This window comes from Muntiacus reevesi, chromosome 10 (assembly GCF_963930625.1).
Source record: "Muntiacus reevesi chromosome 10, mMunRee1.1, whole genome shotgun sequence".
NCBI lineage: Eukaryota > Metazoa > Chordata > Mammalia > Artiodactyla > Cervidae > Muntiacus > Muntiacus reevesi.
This window is the reverse complement of record NC_089258.1, coordinates 26,523,119-26,542,206: the sequence shown is the minus strand read 5'-3', so window position 1 is coordinate 26,542,206 and position 19,088 is coordinate 26,523,119. Positions and strand designations below refer to the sequence as shown.

Genomic DNA, 19,088 nt, shown 5'->3' with positions numbered 1-19,088 from the left:
AAATAATATCTCTTGCCTAGGTAACTACTACAGCAGCGCACAGAGGCGATCTGAGATTTTAGGAGGTGGTCCATGGAGAGGCACCCGCTGAGCTGTGTTCCCCGTGTGTGGGTTTGCGAGATATAATATAGGACGCCAGTTAAATGAATTTCAGATAAGTTTTTAGTGTGTATGCTCTGCAGAGGGATTCAGAAGAACTCTCCAGATTCTGGTTTCGGTACCATCGGGTGAGACGGGGGATGGAGTGGTAAACAGTCGGGCTCAGTCGCTAAGCTGTGTAGTCGCTAATTCTGGTACGACTGTTTGCGACCCTATGGATTGTAGCCCGCCAGGCTCCTCTGTCCGTGGGATTTCGCGCGAGAATATTAGAGTAGGTTGCCATCTCCTCCTCCAGGGGATCTTCCCCACCCATGGGTCAAACCCGTCTCTCCTGCATCTTCAGGCGGATTCTTTACCACTGATCCACGTGGGAAACAATTGAGTTAATATTGCTCTTGAGGTTGAGGTGCCTGGGGAACACCCAAGCTCCAGCGAACTGTTACACTCCTGTTAACTTCTGGAAATACACATTCAGTTCCAGACCGGACTAACTTTTAACTGTAATCCAAAGAATTACTGTCAAGGAACACCTATGAATCCTTTTTGACATAATTTTGAAAACTATAAAGCACTGAACAAATCACTGTGATTTTAAGTTCTTTCTACAAGAATTTCTATTATCAGCCCATGGTGAAAACTGGAAAGACTATCCTCATATATGATTCGTTTGCTAAACCTTTTCATTTTGAAATCAGCATTTTATAATAGTAGCCGTGCTGGTATGTGTAACACATTTATTGTACTAATACCTAATACTGTATATACGTTTTCTTACACCCTTATTTTTAGTGGGTTGATTGGTTTCCAACTTGATGCATGATATATACATTTTTGTGCCTTCTAGAAGAATGCCACTATTATGAGTGCTCAATAATGCACATGGAATCTGAACTGTTTTTTGGAAAAGTATGTAAGTCTTTCTCATTTCCCAGGGTTATGTTCCTTGTAAGTTTCTTTTCCTTGCATAAGTTTTCTGTGTACATACAGATTTATTTCGTATGTAACCAGACAACACCAGTACTGAACCCCAGTTCCCTTGCTTGCTGCTCAAAAGGCCAGTACTCGAGACGAGTGTTAGTGGAAAAGGAGAATTTGCTTTATTCAGGAGGCCTGCAACCTGGGAAGACGGTGGGCTGCTGTCCTCAGGCTGTCTCCAGGTTGCTAGTTAGGAGACAGATACTGTGCACCCAGTGTGAGGGAGGGAGCAGGGTGTGTGACCAGCTTGTGTGCAGTTCCTGGACTGGTTGGCATCAAGGTGAAGTTTCCAGCATTACCAGTCTTCTGTTTTCAACCAGTGTGTGGTCTATGTGCTTGTGGTCAGCAGCTTTCATCTGGTGGGGGCCCGCTTCCTGTTAAAATAACAGACTGTCAATCAGACCTTTGTATCTTCAAGGGAAACTGGGAGTTTGGTAATTCTGTGTGTCTGGTTTATAGTCTAAATTGTTGCCAGTTTCCTGGCCCAATTGCTTTTCTTTCTCAGTTCAGTTCAGTTGCTCAGTCCTGTCCGACTGGGCACCCCATGGACTGCAGCACGCCAGGCCTCCCTGTCCATCACCAACTCCTGGAGCTTACTCAGACTCGCGTCCATCGAGCCAGTGATGCCATCCAACCACCTCACCTTCTGCCGTCCCTTTCTCCTCCTGCCTTCAATCTTCCCCAGCATCAGGGTCTTTTGGAATGAGTCAGTTCTTTGCATCTTTGTTTCTACATCTTCTTATTTCCTAATCATTAACTATTAGCCAGTCTTTTGAGAATCACTGGGAGACTAAAGCTTTTCTACAAAGAGGCAGGTGGAGGACACGGTGGGGTGGGGGTGGGGGTGTTGTCTGTCACAGGGAAGGTCCCCTAGGGTCCTGCTCGGTCACAGTCCCCCCTTTTCTTTGACATTCAATTCTGAAATGGGGAGCAAGAAAGGTTTGGGATAAAGAGGTTAATTATAAAGTCACCAGAGGAACTGTTTTAGGGGACTCAGTTTTACACAGAGCCCTCTTATTACTTGGACTCGTAGTTAATAGGTTTATTTAAAAAGTAGTAACACTCAAAGGAAGGAAGTTACCAAAGATTCATGGATCACTGGATACAGGTGTTCACCTGAAGGACTGCAGATGGTCAATTTTGGGCATCAAAATTAATAACTGCTATTAATTGAAATACAGAAAATACATAAAAATTCTCGGCTTCACGGTTCCTTACATGTGAAACTCATTAGTCAAGACTGATGATTGCCAGGGCATGAACTCACTACCCTGAAACTTGATAAAGTCATTGAGCATCTATCCTGCCTTTTAGAACAGGATTGCAGTGTAACCAAAATGCTGATGAGAATTCCAACTAATAAAGAATGAATGATAGAACAATCATTGCTACTCCTAGTGAAACAAGAACCACCCTCATCAGCAGAGGCTAAAATTAAGTTGAAATGTTGATGGGGAATTTCTTAATAGATGGATTAGGCTGGAACCCCCTGAACCCACTGTGATCAATCTTATCAATAATTCTGGGGCAACATCACAGCATGCACTTTCAGATGTGATGCAACAGAAAGTACACAGCACTACCTATGAAAGATTCTTGCCTAAAAATTGAACCCACATTTAACCATAACTCTTGATTTAACAGAGGCTATAGAGAATCACTCAGAATGTGGAACATTCTACAAGACAAATGCCCCAGTTTCTTCATCAATTGCATTTAAAAGGTGGTGGAGGGAACTAATGCAACATCAGACTTAAGAGACATATGCCCAAATGCAATGTATGGGCCTTGTCTGGACCCTGATTTTAAAAAAGCAACCATAAAAACACATTTTTGGAACAACTGAAATTTTAATACGGACTGAGCCATTAGATAATACTAACGGATTGCTGTTAATTTTACTAAGAATGTTAATAGAATGTGGCTGTGTCATCATCATTGATGTATACTCCAGTACTTATGGGTGAAATTTTTTAGAACTTAAAACTGACAAACATGGCAAAATGTTAACAATTAATAAATCTAGATGATGAGCATAAACATGTTCATTATAAATAACCTACTCTTCTGCCAAGTGGCTCAGTGGTAAATAATCTGCCTGCTAATGCAGGAGATGCGGATTCCATCTTTGGCTCTGGCAGTTCCCCTGAAGAAGGAAATGGCAACTGACTCCAGTATTCTTGCCTGGAAAATTCCATGAATAGAGGAGCCTCGAAGGTTAATCCACTGGGTTATAAAGAGTCAGACACGACTGAGCATGCATGCATGCTTCTGTGTTTGAAAATTGTCATAATAAATTAACAAGGGGAAAGTTATCAGGTTCATAAATGTAAAGTGCATAAAAAGTCTTGTTCCATGTAAAGCTTTAAAAAGACAGTTATAATAGAGGATTACATTAGTCAATCTTTTTTTTAGCCACGCCTCAGGCATTCAGGAGACCTGGTTCTCTGACCAGGGATCTAAACTATGTCTGCTGCAGTGGAAGCAACAAAGTCCTAACCACTGGACTTGCAGGGAATTCCCATCACTGGCCAATCTTTTGATTTAAACTATGGTCTTTTTAAATGTGGACCAACTAACTAGCTTTTCTTACATAAACTAGAGACATACTGGATCATCTATAGTTTCTGGCATATTTCTTTAAAGTGTACCAGGAACTTAAAAGATAGAAGTGAAGGAATCTCAATTCAGAGTCCTAGATTTGTATTTTTCTTTTTTGCAATCCTCTATAATTTACGATTATCTTGGATACAACTAACTCCATCAGCAACTTGATCGTCATCACTGAAGTTCCCCCACCTTCCTGATAAGTAACTTTTCATACTTGAATTTCATTGGTTTATGTAATATTTAAATTACACAACAATGCCACTGGCACAAGTAAGTTGGGGAACAAACAGCTAACTAGAGGTATACATACCATTCAGCTGGCAGCAGCAGTACTTCTGCAGGATACCAGAGGGGAGCCCAGCCGTGATCCTTCAACTCGCTGTGAATCACAGTCAGTATACTTTAACCTGGCTAGCCAGTCCAGTTAGAGGGATACAAGAATTGGTAAAAAACGGTCCCTATTATTAGCAGATACCCATCATTTAAAAACAGTAGCACATACACATCCTGGCCCACTCTTAACATGGTGGGGTCTGGGGCAAAAGGGTAGAAATGGAAGCCAATCTCTATTTAAGTGTCTAAATATGTAAGAGTCGATCATATACACATAAAATACAGACTTCTATCTTGATAAATATTTCTTCTCAAGGAACAGAAATCTAGGTTCAAGATTGAATTCTCAGACACGTGCTGGAAAGCGACAATAGGAGAACCAGGTCAGCCTGCTCTCCCCGCAGTCCCCTGGGACTGTTTCCTTTTAGCCTCTAGCTGCAGCTTGCCCAAGGGTCCTGGAAGCATGAAGGTGGACACCCCAGTCTGCACATCCAAATTCCTGAACTGTCTCCCCTTGAGTCTAGTGGTATATGTCTGTAGTACAGAATGTCTTCAGGATGGATTGGGGAAGAGGCCTGCATGTGTTACGGAAGCCAGCTTTGGGCTGGTGGGACAGGGGATTATGGGATCCTGGCTATTGGGTTCATAGTGGGTAGTGGAACAGACTAGGAGTGGACACAATTCCTCACGAGCTTCACTGTTCATTCTGTGGAAAGGGACAGCCTGAGACTGAGGATCAGGGCAGGGACACCTTCCTGCCCAAGTCTAAGTGTACATGCCCATCCCTATGGTATCATGTTACATTACTGTTGGGCTTGCTTTTTCCATTTCATGGTGTCATGAAAACCCTCCCATTAGTAACAGTATCAGCTGTGTAGGGTTACCTGGAGTCACTATCTAATCCCACAACCTTGTGCAAAATGGGCATAAACATACTACTAGTACCATGCAGTGTAAAGGTAAAATGAGGTGTAATAAGGGACAGATGGACAGAAAAGTGGAATGTACACAATTTCCTGAGTTCTTGTCCCAGAGATCCAGTCAGGCACATTAGGACTGGCATATCAAGGAAAAGTTTCTCTAATTGAGGAAGCAAATTCAAAAAATGGTCTATGTAACATCTGGGGAAGGGGGGCGTGCAGAATATATCTACACAAGTATACAAACACCTGTGCAGCAACATAGAAAAGGGAAGCCTTCAGAGCCATGGCAGTGCACTGCTGACCTTTAGGTTGTGTTTTGCTATCATAATGCTGCAGTGGGCGTGTGTGCATGCATGCTAAGTGACTTCAGTCATGTCCAACTCTTGTCACTGCATGAACCTTAGCCTGCCAGGCTCCTCTGTTCGTGGGATTCTCCAAGCAAAAATACTGGAGTGGGTTGCCATGCCCTCCTCCAGGGGATCTTCCTGACCCAGGGATTGAACCCGCATTTCTTAAGTCACCTGCATCGGCAGGCAGGTTCTTTACCACTAGCACCATAATTTGTGAGTGTATATGTAACAGAAATACCTAGAAATGGAATTCAGCTTTTCAAGTGAAAGTGAAGTAGCTCAGTCGTGTCCGACTCTTTGTAACCCCATGGACTGTAGCCTGCCAGGCTCTTCCATCCATCGGATTTTCCAGGCAAGAATCCTGGAGTGGGTTGCCATTTCCTTCTCCAAGGGATCTTCCCAACCCAGGGATCAAACCCAGGTCTCCTGATTTGCAGGCAGACTCCTTACCATTGCAGAAAGACTCCTTATGTATGTATTTAATACCTTGATATTACTTGTTCTCCAGAAATGCTGCACCCATTCACACTCCATCTTCTGTATGAAGGTATTGGTTTCTCAGCATCTTTGTCACACTCTTCTCCCTGTGACTCAAAACTATCTAGTATCTCTTCATTCTCCTCTTGGTAAAAATGATCTTAGTTACAAGAGCTCCAGCCTTGTATGGTCATTGACTGGTTTTCTTTTATCTCCCAAACTGGTTTCAAGTTAGAATATAAATTTTAAAAAATCTTAGCTTTTTCTGATTCTTTCTTAGCTACCAAAATGTAATCCAAGATGTGACAACTTCCAAAGAAAGAAACTAAGTTCCTGGTTTATATTAGTTACTCACAGCATCTATAGCTGCACTGTACAAGCAGCAGCTATTAATATTAGCAAGATGTGGCTCTTTACATTTAAGTTAAAATGAAAATTTTAGTTCCCTAGTTGAACTAGCCATACACATTTAAGAGGCTTACTGTGTTGGACAGCCCAGGTTACAGAACGTTCCGTCATCACAAACAACTGCGTTGAACAGCACTGCTCTAAAATACAAAGCTTTGGAGGCAAAATTCCTAATGGCTTTTTTACCTCTCATGCTCAACAGCACACTGTAGATATTTAATAATAAGAGTGGATAAAATGCAAGCACTGAAGCAAGAGAAAGCAAGAAAAAAAAGTTTAATTTTTAGATGAGATATTCCAGGTGTTTTTTTTAAGAATTTGGTTATTCTATACAGAACATACAATCATTTCAACATACAAGTTACTCTACCTTGAATACTCTATTTTGAAATTTCAAAAACCATTTTAAAAGCTTTGTCTTGTTTCCAAAAAAAATGAGGCAAAATGCTTATTATAAAACACTAGTTTTCAGCACTGCGTACATTGTAAGTAGTTCATTAATGTTCTTCATCTTTAACTTAAACGTTAAACCTGAGGAATTAGAATTTTTATTATCAGAACTGCATAGCAAAATCATGTCCAGATGATAGGAAAAACCAAATAATCTGTGGATCAAGATAATTTGTAAGCCACTTAATTCAGTTTAAAGCAAAACATGTTAGGAGAGATATTAAATGATATCCAGGTTAACAGAGTTTTGAAATGCGTTACTGTATTTTTAAAAATGATAATGCAACAAAAGTTATCAAATGTTTTAAAAGGTCACATACACCTTATATCATCTATCCAATGACAACAAACTGTTGAACCATCCAAAGTTGGTATTTTGCAAAAGAATTATTTAGGCCAAATTCAGTCTTTGCATGTGGCATTGAGCAGTCATGAAAGTGCAAATGCCTGGATGGAAACACAGCTTAAATCATTTATTTATGCTACTATTCTACTCTGACACACGTTAATGCTACGGGAGAAATTTTACAGTTCTAGAAGTCTTGATATAGAGTACACCTTGATGAGAAAATACAAAAAAGGCCACAAGTCATGCATAAACCAAAAATGTTAAAGGATATTTTAATCAGGCTTAAAAAAAAAAAAATCAGGTTTCATGTCCTGGTGATACCACTTTAAGCACATGCTTTATCAATGTAAATGGCATCTAGAGGTATCCAAACACTTAAGTCCATTATTAACTAAAAGTAATACTTCACATTTACATAGCATTTTACTGTGGTTGAATCTATTTCATATACTCCATTTAATTTTATTCCTCACAACAGCCCTGTGAGGTAGGCTGAACAAGTTACATTGTTGTAAAGGCAAGTTACACTGCCTTTATGTAAGGCAATGGAAGCCCAAAGATGATTAAGTGATTATGTAGAGATCACAGATATAGTATATGGTAGAGCTAAGGTGATTAATTTTAAATACTTTAAAAGAAATTAAGCCAAAATATTTTTTTATATCTAGAAAATTTAAAGACTAGTGGTTTTTAATACAAATCATTTCAAAACTTTAGCTATTATATATCTTATTGTATGAATTAGTTATAAATTTGATTTTAAAGAATCTCCCCTAAAAGGCAAATTAGACTCAGTGCTTTGGTATCTTAGAGATTTTGGAAATGTTTAAAAAAAAAAAAAGCATTCTCATAACCCTTAAGCCCTCCAAAAAGTTCTAACACTAACAAAAATATCTTTTACCAATCACTTACAATAAACTTAAGTAGCTCCAAGGCAAAGCAAACACATTCACCTATGGGCTGTCCTATATACTGTGAAATCCTCTCTACATGTTCATTCCCAAGAACCAACCTATATTGATTGGGTACCATTAAGAAAATATACCAATTTAAACTAACACAGCTCCAATGATTACAAATCAAAAGTCAGTATACCTTATACTGACTCAGAAATAACAAATACTGTTTTAATTTGAATGTGAGTAGTCTGAGAAGAAAAGTACTATGGTAATCTCTGATATTTATAGGTCAATACTAACCTTTATATGGCATACCCAACAATATATTTTCCACAAAAACATATACCAAGTGTGATCCAGTTAACCTCCAAATTACTCAAAAAGCTTATTTACATTAATCAAATATTCCAGGTAACAAAGCTATCATATGTGACATGAGGATCACAAGTATTTGCGTAATATGAATACTGTAAGATACACACAAAACTAAAACTATGCTGACTACGAGGTAATCTTTTTGCAATGATTAAGGAAAACTCATCATCACTTATAAATGCTCCAGCACTGGCATTATGAAATATAAGTTTAAAATAACTTTATGGTTATTTGGATGCCGAGTAAATTTATGCTGACCATTCACTTCCCTAAAATAATATATTCAGTGTAAAAATAAAATCAAGGAAGAAACTTTTTCAGACACATCTTACATGACTACATATAGGTGAACCATTTTACATGCAGTTAATTATAATTTTTTATAAACTCTTAACATTTACTTTTTAAAATTTCTGACTGATTAGCAAAAACATTGTTTTTAAGATCCAAACTTTGTCATACCTCTCAAAAGCAGCAAAAGTACTGTATACACAGAAAATCAAACTTCACAAAGTTAGGAAATCTGAATAGAAAGTATGACTGTCATCCCAGACTTATTTATTTGTTACATGAATTAACCAATGAATGAATACTGATCTTACAAATATGGAGTTTTCTCCAAAAGAATTATCATGATGATTTTTAAATACAGTCCTTAGTCTGTTTAGCTCAGATTCACATATTTTATGGAAGTCTACACTGTCTCTTCTAAAATGAATACTTTGAAATAATCATTTTTCATATATATCCTTTTCCAATTTTCCCCATATGTTTCCAAAAGACACTAAGTAAATTAATAATTTTATGTGATTTAAAGTATATGGAGGAAAACTAATCATTCTGGGTAAGTCATGAAATAAGAGTATCTTAGCCTAACTAAATCATTTTATTCTTTATATCACTGAGGATCAGCAAAAAAATTCAAATTATATGTAATACTGCACATACTTTAATTTCATAAGTGAGCAAATAAAACCAAACCAGTATGTCCCTTCAGATGACAATATGGGGAGAATGATCGCAGGACAAATTCGGTGAAGTCTAGCTGTCCAGCAGCAGTCCACGGTTTGGCAAAATAGTACAGATGCCATCAGTTAAACCCCTGGACAGACAGGCACACCTTTGATACTTTCAAATTGTCTACCTACACCTGGAACATTCAAAGAATCACTGTATATTAAATTTCTATGTGCATTTAGTTAGTAAATATTTGGTATGTACACATTTATGAAAAGCTAAAGATGTATGTGACACAGTCAGTCCAAAGAGTCAAAACGAAATGTAAAAAAATTCTTTTTTCTAAAGTGCTTAAGGCAACTCCTTCATTTTTTATCCAGTTTACTACAACTGGTTTGAGATTCAACTGCTAAAAGAGAAAGGCAATACTAAGTGTATATTTTTATAAAACATAATTTTTTACACCTGTGGTATATCCACTACCATCAACCTCTCATGCATTTCTTTTGTAGAAAGCAATCATGTTTGACCTGTCAAAATAAAGAGTAAAAAAAAAAATTTTAAAGAGTATACCAACTTTTCATGTCTTCAATTGAGCAAAAAAATCTCAGTATTTTTTAATTCCAATGCTAATGAGAATGTTATATATTGTGTCAAGTTAACAGTTACCGTAATTTGAGACTATGTAAATAGGCACTACAGTTGATTATTTTCTAGTTTGAAAATGAGAGTGACGAACTTCCTCCAATTTAACTTCACACAAATAAACTTACATGAATTAAGCTAAAAGCCTACACATTTTGTTTCTGTTTTTTTGGGGAGGGGGGGACCTTTAAGAAGAAGCACAGTCACAAAAAAAAAAAAAAAGAAGAAGCACAGTAAGAGGGAAACCCCAGATTCTTTTGAAGTATAACAGTATTACTTCAAATCAATTTTCCAAATGATACTAGAATATTTTATACAAAGGGTTTCAAATGATGGGATGAGCACACACAAGAATCATATGCACTCCTCCAGCCCCTGACTAGTATTTTCCTTTCTGCAATAGAACTCCTGCAATAGAACTCCTCACCAGTATAACATAATGGTCTCTGGTTTAAATATCAGTTAACAATGCATGGGGCATGGAGCGAGAGCATGCTTAGAGGAAGAAGGCACTTAAAATTAAAAACAGGATATAATTATACAGACATAATAGTAAAAGTTTTTATACAAGAACTTCAGCTTTTTCAGTGTCATTTTTGTTAAAATATACGTGACTGTTCACATAAGCAGCTCCACCACTAACTTGCTGCTTTCAGGTTTAACTCTTATGAAAGAGAATTATAACTTCCTGTTTCCTTAGGTCCTGCAATAACCCTGCTACAGAGAACAGGACATCCAAAAATTTCTTTCAAAATCTCTAGGAAAAACAAAAATCAAAATTATATTTATTTGGAGAATCAAAACAATATCTACTTGACAATGTCATACTCTAAACTGCCTTATGGTTTTTAAAATACGTTATCAGACAACGGTATAGATATGACTCTCCTCTGGAAAAATGAATACCCAGTTTGAATGAAACTCATTAGGTTTGTTTTACAAAGAAAAAAACATCCCATCAGTAAGCAATGAACTTTAAGAGAGAATGAGCTGTTCCTATCCCACAGGTCTTTCTATAGAAAGTAACTCAAATGTACACAGCAGTGGTCACTTGTAGGGAGAAGGTATCATAAGACAATATACTTAAAATATGGATGGAAGAAAGTTGGAGAAGGAAATGGCAACCCACTCCAGTACTCTTGCCTGGAAAATCCCATGGGCGGAGGAGCCTCATAAGCTACAGTCCATAGGGTCACGAAGTCATGGGACACGACTGAGCTATGATGACACAGATATGAAGTAAAACATAGAGCTATCTTTAAAAAAAAAAAAAAAAAAAATGAATGGAAGAAAGTCAATGTGAGAAAGTAACAGCTTCAAAAATGAAGGAATATACAAACCCAGACCTCTTGAAAATGCTCAAGGAATTCTTAAATACTGTAATGACAACTTCCAACTTGGCTCAAAGAACTTGTTACAAATTTTAATCAACTTTAAAAATATAAATGCTTTGCTCAATAATTATGGGTGTTACTCATGGTTTAATACATCTTCCCTACATATGGTAAAGATCACTCTATGTTGATTTTTGGAAGCATTATGACCCTTTAGAAAGCAAATGAAGTAGCAAAAGACTGAGAGAAAAATAACCTCTGAATAGGTATGTCTGAAAAATTCATGTGCCAAATAAGTCAGAGATACATAGTTTTTTCAAAACTCTTGTTTTTAACCATTCCATCTTATTAAAAAGCAGATATAGATGACTTCAGTAAAGAATAGTTTTAGGTACCTCCCTATTCCTTATAGATAAAACTTGAATAGGTAGCGTTTTCTACTTTTTATATAGCTTTAATGATTTTTCATCTTACTAAAAATGTTAAAAATAAGCCTAAGTATTACCAGTTATTACACCAAATTCAAGTGGGAATTTTACCAAAACTATTAAAGATTCTATTAAACTAGACAAAAAAATCAGAAAATATAAAGCTTTAAAAAATCTTAGCCATTATTCAAAATAATGGAAAGAAGTCTAATTAAACAAGGTAATGTATAAAGAATATCCCTTTGCAGCAGGTAAAAAACTGAAATTTGGGCAATTTAAAGCTATTATATCTAGAAACACTTCCTATCCACTCTCTATTTTGAGTTATAACCATGAGAGAAATATCACAATATTTGGAAAGAGAAAATGATACACAATCTAGTTGAAAAACAAAAAGACAATAATTTAGCAAACCTCAACTTATTTATAAAAGGGGAAAAATAAACTACTGTAAGAAAACCTTTCTAGCATGCCCAATCAATTTTTTCAGTTTTTAGAAAACCATGGAAGACTGTACAGTTTTAAAGCTTCAGTGTAAGAATTAAATAATAGATAGTGATGACATTAAAAAAAGGGAACAGTATAGAGGAAAGAAGATTTAAATGCTTTTCCCTCCGGTCCTCGGGCTACCATATGTAATTAAACATTTTAGAATAGTCAAAGTAATCTAAGAAACACAAAAATGAGTTTCTATGTAACTACTTAAATACTGCCCTTTTTTTCCCATTTCCTCTTCAAAACATCAGTTTCTTGCTGGATGTCTGCTTGCTTCTCTGATACCACACAGCAGGCTCCTGTGACTGCTTCCCACTAGATGCCTGATGCGAACAGATTCCAGACCTTAGAGCAGAAGGCAGCAAACCCGACTCCCACCACTTGTAAACTGCTGTGATTAGTAACTGCAGGGAAAAGGCCACCCAATCAAAAAGGAGTGGGGGAAGATAAACATATTCTGAGTAGGCATTACTGAGTAATATTGTTTAAGCTGCTAGTGGAGCCAGTCATTCCATTTTCATTTTTCTGAAGTGTCCTCACAGCACTTGGAACCTGCATCCCAGTACTCAAAGAAAGTCCGCCACACCAAACCTGAGAAAGGACAGAAACACAGCTGCAGTCAGACTTCAGATCAAGGGGAGACTTACAGGATCCTTGTATTTTTCCAACTGAAAGGCAAAAATCAGTGAACACAAGTGAACATCGTCAAATTCCAAACTGAAAACCTTTGTATGTGAACTGAGGGGAACTAGAAAGGCCAACTCAAGGGTCTTTTAGAACCATATTGGCCAAAGGAAGTCTTACGACAGCAGAACCCACTGGAGCTACACATGAGAGGAAAATAAGGGCTGTAGAAATTTAGAGACTAAATTGGATGAATTTAGCCAAAAGGTACTATCATTACTGATACTAAAGTTCACAACCAGGAGAAGTACACAAAGACTCATCTTTCTTATCGCAATTACTGCCTTAGATTTTGATAATGGATTGTGACCTGAAACTATAGGAATCTAACACCCCTCTGTTACCAGAGTAATCCCATTAGCTTCGTCCCTAACTTGTTAATAATAAGAACCCTTTTATAATTCTCTAAGATAATCTGAGAAAAACACAAATGGCAATATCCAAATACATGTGCCATATTCTATTATCATAAATATGAATGAGTTTATGAAAGATAAAACTGCTTCACTTGTGTTGAACAAAGCAGCTATCATTCAGTAAGGTAAATGGTAACTGATATGGAAAAGAGTCAAGAGAATTAAAATGTAAATATATGAATCATTTAAACTATCATCAACTTCCATGTATATAGCAGACAAGCTTAAAATAAAGCAAGGGAGATTCTAGAAATTTTTTATGTATTCCCACCTTCAACTATATCCTAAGTATTCAATATTCACTCAGTAACTATAGTATGGTTACAAAGAATTTGCAGACTGTGAAATGCATGGCTATATAATTAACATTCCAAAATTTTTAAACTTTAAGCTTCAGTAATGATAACTGTTAAAATACAAGAAAATATGGTACAAATGAACCTATCTATGAAACAGAAACAGAGTCCCAGACACAGAGAACAGACTCATGGCTGCCAAGGGGGATGTGATGAGGGAAGGGGTAGACTGGGAGGCTGGGGTTAACAGATGCAAACCATTACACAGAGAAGAGATAAACAACAAGATCCTACAGTATAGACAGGGAACTATATCCAATATCCTGGGATAACCATAATGGAAAAGAATATAAAAAAAGAGTGTGCAGAGGAATTCCCTGGTGATCCAGTGGTTAGGACTCAGCGCTTTCACTGCCAGAGCCCAGATGTAACCCCTGGTCAGGGAACTAAGATCCTGCAAACTGTTTGGCCAAGAAAAAAAAAAGTATATGTGTGTACACCTGAGTCACTGTGTTGTACAGAAGAAATTAATACAACATTGTAAATCAACTGTATTTCAATAAAAAATAAATTTTAGAAATACAATTATGAAACTATTATTTTATTGAAAATTAAGTGATTTACAGAAATATTTACTCAAAATATCTAGCACAAAAGTAGAAGAGCAGATCAATGGAGAAAGGTTAATCTCTTTCCGAAAGTGGCACTGGAACACGTGGATATCCATATGCAAAAAAACAGATCTTAAACTATACTCTGTAACACATGTAAAAATTAACTCAAAATGGATCCAAGACCTAAATGTAAAACTTTTTAATTATAAAGCTACAAGAAAAAAACAAAAGAAAGTATCTCTGTGACCTTGAGCTGGGCAAAGCATGACATTAACAAGAATATTTATAGAAGTTCTATTTGTAAATGTCTCCAATGGGAAAGCACTCAAGTAGTCAACTAAATTAGAATGTGTGAATAAATCCTGATACAGTCGTACAATGAAAAACTATACATATCCATATAAAACTATGTGAACTTCCACACCGTGGAAGAACATGCATAACTCTCACAAACGCATGTTGAGCCCAAAAGATATTGTACGATTCCATTTATACGAAGTTGAAAAGGAGGCAAATGAATTTATGGTATTAAAACTCAAGACAGTAATCACCTTTGGAGGAGGGCCATTAGAGGCTGGAAACGGGCACAATGTTCCCCTTCCTGACCAAGATGCTGGTTACAAAAATGAGTGCAGTCCTATGAAAACACTGATCCAACTACATGCTTCTGATTTGCAGACTTTTATGTCTTAACACTTATTTCAGTAAAATATACCAAAAACATATAATCACAGACTTAGGAGAGGTAGACTGGGGAAAGGAAGAGGAATACAAGAAAAAAATAAGATATTGTGTTTCCCCAAATAGATAGCACAGATATTCTTCTTAAAGTTGCCAAACCAAATATAAATTAGGTACTAACCATGAAACCAGGTAGTACTGGCTGAGTAAATTTTGCCTTAAAGGAATACAACAACTGTTTTGAGTTTGCATCATAGAAAGAAAGTTGACCTAAAGGGAAGGAGAAAAAAAGTCTGATTTATTATTGAAAAAAAAAATTAACATCTAATTAAGTCTAACATATAATCATGCATAAAAGTAATAACCAAATGAATATTTTGGCATTCATCATTTTGTCACTTTGAGGACTGGACTCAGGAATTCTCACTTGAAAATCAGTGGTAAACATGTTTAAGAAAAAGCCCAAATCCACTTTTCTTTCCCTGGTTTTTAAGATCTCCATAGTGCTTTCATAATCTGGCACTATCCAATTACTCAACTACAGACTTCTCTTTTTTACCATTATTTAACAAATGGTTCCCTTAGCCCAGTAAAAACCATGGTTATTTCTTCCCTTTTTTTTTTCTTTTTTACTATAACCAGTCTTTCCACTCAATCCTATCACCATTTAAAGTGTACTCTATTAGACTTTGTCCTCTAATTACTTAAAGTCATACTCATACCCTAAATCTCTAAAATCATGGTATAATTATCACTGCTTCAGTTTTAGTTCTTTTTTAAGGTCTCCTGACAGTCTGTCTTTCAACAGTGATCATGTAGCTAAATCACTGTCCTTCTGACCACCTAGCTGTCCAACCTGAGGACACCCTTACATCTGTTATCATTTCTTCAACCTTTTCTCTCATGACTGTTCTCTTGGTTTGTTTCTTAATCCTGAGGATATCTTCTGTTTCTTTTCCTCCTATTCTAAATGTAGATGCTTGTCCAGGATCTTTTCTCTCTACAAGGTTCCCTTAATAAATCAGCTGCCACTAAACAGAGAAGAAAAGAACCAACATTATGTCTACTAGAAAAGAAACTAACATTATGTCTACTATTTATATAAACTACTTCAAAATATCAAGCAATCTGTATGTGGTCACAAAGTTAGTGCACAGAAGAACAATAACGCTTAACGGTTCTGTGCTACATTCAGTGGCCGTCCTGTGATGCCATAACTAACACTCAGCTTCAGCTAAGTAATGCCACATGGCTGTCCCGCTGGTATCTCATCTTTCCTCAGGATCCTCTATGCTCTCTACTGTGTTGATGGCATGATCATCCTTTTGATCACAATGGATGGAACCTCAGTCATCTTCAGTTCCTCTTTGTCCCTTCCTCCAATCCATATTATTAGTAACCAAATCCTATGAATTCTACTTTTACACCATCAAATCCATTCTTCTTGATTCCCCACTGCTCAGGCCTCTCTTACCACTAAGCACTCAACAAATACTTAATAAGGGTTTACTATGTAAAGAAAGGCAAGGCCAAAGAATGCTAAAACTACCACACAATTGTACTCATCTTACACACTAGTAAAGTAATGCTCAAAATTCTCCAACCAGGCTTCAACAGTAATGTGAACTGTGAATTTCCAGATGTTCAAGCTGGTTAGAAAAGGCAGAGAATACCCACTTTGTGACTCAGTAGGTAAAGAAAAGGCAGAGGAACCAGAAATCAAATTGCCAACATCCGCTGGATCATCGAAAAAGCAAGAGAGTTCCAAAAAAACATCTATTTCTGCTTTATTAACTACGCCAAAGTCTTTGACTGTGTGGATCGCAACAAACTGTGGAAAATTCTTAAAGAGATGGGAATACCAGACCACCTGACCTGCCTCTTGAGAAATCTGTATGTAGATCAGGAAGTAACAGTTAGAACTGGACATGGAACAACAGACTGGTTCCAAATAGGAAAAGGTGTACATCAAGGCTGTATATTGTCACCCTGCTTATTTAACGTATATGCCGAGTACATCATGAGAAACGCTCGGCTGGATGAAGCACAAGCTGGAATCAAGATTGCCGGCAGAAATATAAATAACCTCAGATATGCAGATGACACTATCTTTATGGAAGAAAGTGAAGAAGAACTAAAGAGCCTCTTGATGAAAGTGAAAGAGGACAGTGAAAAAGCTGGCTTAAAACTCAAAATCCAGAAAACTAAGATCATGGCATCTGGTCCCATCACTCCCTGGCAAACAGATGGGGAAACAGTGGAAACAGTGGCTGACTTTATTTTTGGGGGCTCCAGAATCAATGCAGATGGTGATTGCAGCCATGAAATTAAAAGACGCTTACTCCTTGGAAAAAAGTTATGATCAACCTAGACAGCATATTAAAAAGCAGAGACATTACTTTGCCAACAAAGGTTCGTCTAGTCAAAGCAATGGTTTCTCCAGTAGTCATGTATGGATGTGAGAGTTGGACTACAAAGAAAGCTGAATGCCGAAGAATTGATGCTTTTGAATTGTGGTGTTGGAGAAGACTCTTGACTCTCAAGAGTCCAAGGGACTCTCCCTTAGACTGCATGGAGATCCAACCAGTCAATCCTAAAGGAAATCAGTACTGAGTATTCATTGGAAGGACTGATGCTGAAGCTGAAACTCCAATACTTTGGCCACCTGATGCAAAGAACCGACTCATCTGAAAAGACCCTGATGCTGGGGAAGATTGAAGGCGGGAGGAGAAGGGAATGACAGAAGATGAGATGGTTGGATGGCATCACCGCCTTGATGGACATGAGTTTGAGTGAGCTTCGGGAGCTGGTGATGGACAGGGAGGCCTGGCGTGCCTGGAGGCCTGGCAGTCTATGGGGTCGCAAAGAGTCGGACACAAGTGAGCAACTGAACTGAACTGATGCAAAGCACTTGCCAAGCAATAAGGACATAATACTTAACAAAACAGAGATGGTCTGTCTATATTACTTAAAGATCACCTTGAATAGTCTTCCTCTCTCAGTATTTTGCAACCTCTTCCACATTTAACCATTTATTCTCTAATATGTCTAAAACTATATTATCATCATATAACCACAGTTTTCTAAAATAAACAGAAGCCCCCATTCAATTACTAAAAAAAGACTAGCTTATTATTATTTTTCAAGGCCCTCAGAATCTGATCCCATCCTACACTACAATTTGTTTCTATACCCTATGCTTTAGGTTAACAATTATACTTCTTACCATCCTTAAGGAATCTTTTTTGTTTTCTTAAGGAATCTTTAATTATACTTAATCTTTAAGTATCTTTAATTATCTTTAAGGAGTTACAAAGTATGGGAAAAGAGACAGAAGAAGATAAGCAAATGCTATCTTGGTAGTTTAAAAAGAAAAAAATGTATTGATATGCCAATAAGTTTACTATTTATCCTGAGGAAAATTATTTATGAATCTAACTGAGCAAATTTTTAAAAATGCAGCAAAACTGACATGTCATCACTAAAAATAAATCAAACCAAAGTCAATTTTTTTCCTTTTTGAATAACCAGGTTGATACTTCATGGAATTCTTTGGACATAACGTTACTTAAAATTGTAAAACTTGGTTTTATTAGCTTTAAGGGTCAACTTGGAGTGAGGTATTTAGGGAATTACTTTTGTTCCCTACTTCAACAGTACTTCATCAAAGTGTTATATTTAGATGACAGTAGACAAGTCATTTATCAATTACCTAACTCAAAAAGCTTAAAGATAAACACCAAGTTAATTTTTAGATGATCTTAAGAGGAGGGAAAATTGGCAAAATCTATTAAGATGAAACTTAAGGACAAATACAGTGTTCTTCATTTGAGTTACAAACAGCAGGGAAACACCTTTACACTGCCTAACATCAGAGGAAAAAGGATAATCTGCCAGAACTCAATGGAAAAAGATCTAGTGGATTAGGTGGCTACCAGCTCAATATTGACCTACAGTGCTATTAAGTACTGTTACTAGAAATCATGCTGCCAAATCACTAATCTACAGTGGTCAGAAGTTGTGTGTTCTACTTTGAGAATCAATCTTTAAAATATATATAGACAGTATACAACCACAGGTGATAATAAAGGTTTGGAAAAATTAAATTAAAAGGAACAGGGACTTCCCTGCTGGTCCAGTGGTTAAGACTCTGAGCTCCCAATGCAGGGGGCCCGGGTTCAGTTCCTGATCAGGGAACTAGATCCCACATGCTACAACTAAGACCTGGTGCAGCCAAATAAATAAAAAAATAAAAAACTATTAAAAAAAAAAATTAAAAGGAACAGCTAA

The 19,088-nt window shown here is 36.9% G+C and overlaps 1 protein-coding gene across 12 annotated transcripts in view; it reads right to left on the bottom strand.

Moving 5' to 3' along the window:
- Nucleotides 1-6,440: 6,440 nt before the first annotated feature.
- FSD1L (fibronectin type III and SPRY domain containing 1 like) overlaps nucleotides 6,441-19,088 on the bottom strand; it is a 62,110-nt gene continuing 49,462 nt past the window's right edge. For 8 of the 12 annotated variants that reach the window (XM_065946998.1, XM_065946997.1, XM_065946999.1 and 5 more), the window contains 3 exons: nucleotides 14,980-15,068; nucleotides 12,580-12,698; nucleotides 6,441-9,735 (listed from right to left, as the gene is read on the bottom strand). In XM_065946998.1, coding sequence (XP_065803070.1) covers nucleotides 9,699-9,735; nucleotides 12,580-12,698; nucleotides 14,980-15,068 — 245 coding nt within the window. In that variant the 3' untranslated portion in view covers nucleotides 6,441-9,698. Of the gene's footprint in view, nucleotides 9,736-11,115; nucleotides 12,699-14,979; nucleotides 15,069-19,088 lie in introns of those variants that run through there. The other 4 variants (XM_065947000.1, XM_065947002.1, XM_065947007.1 and 1 more) reach the window with 3 other exon arrangements.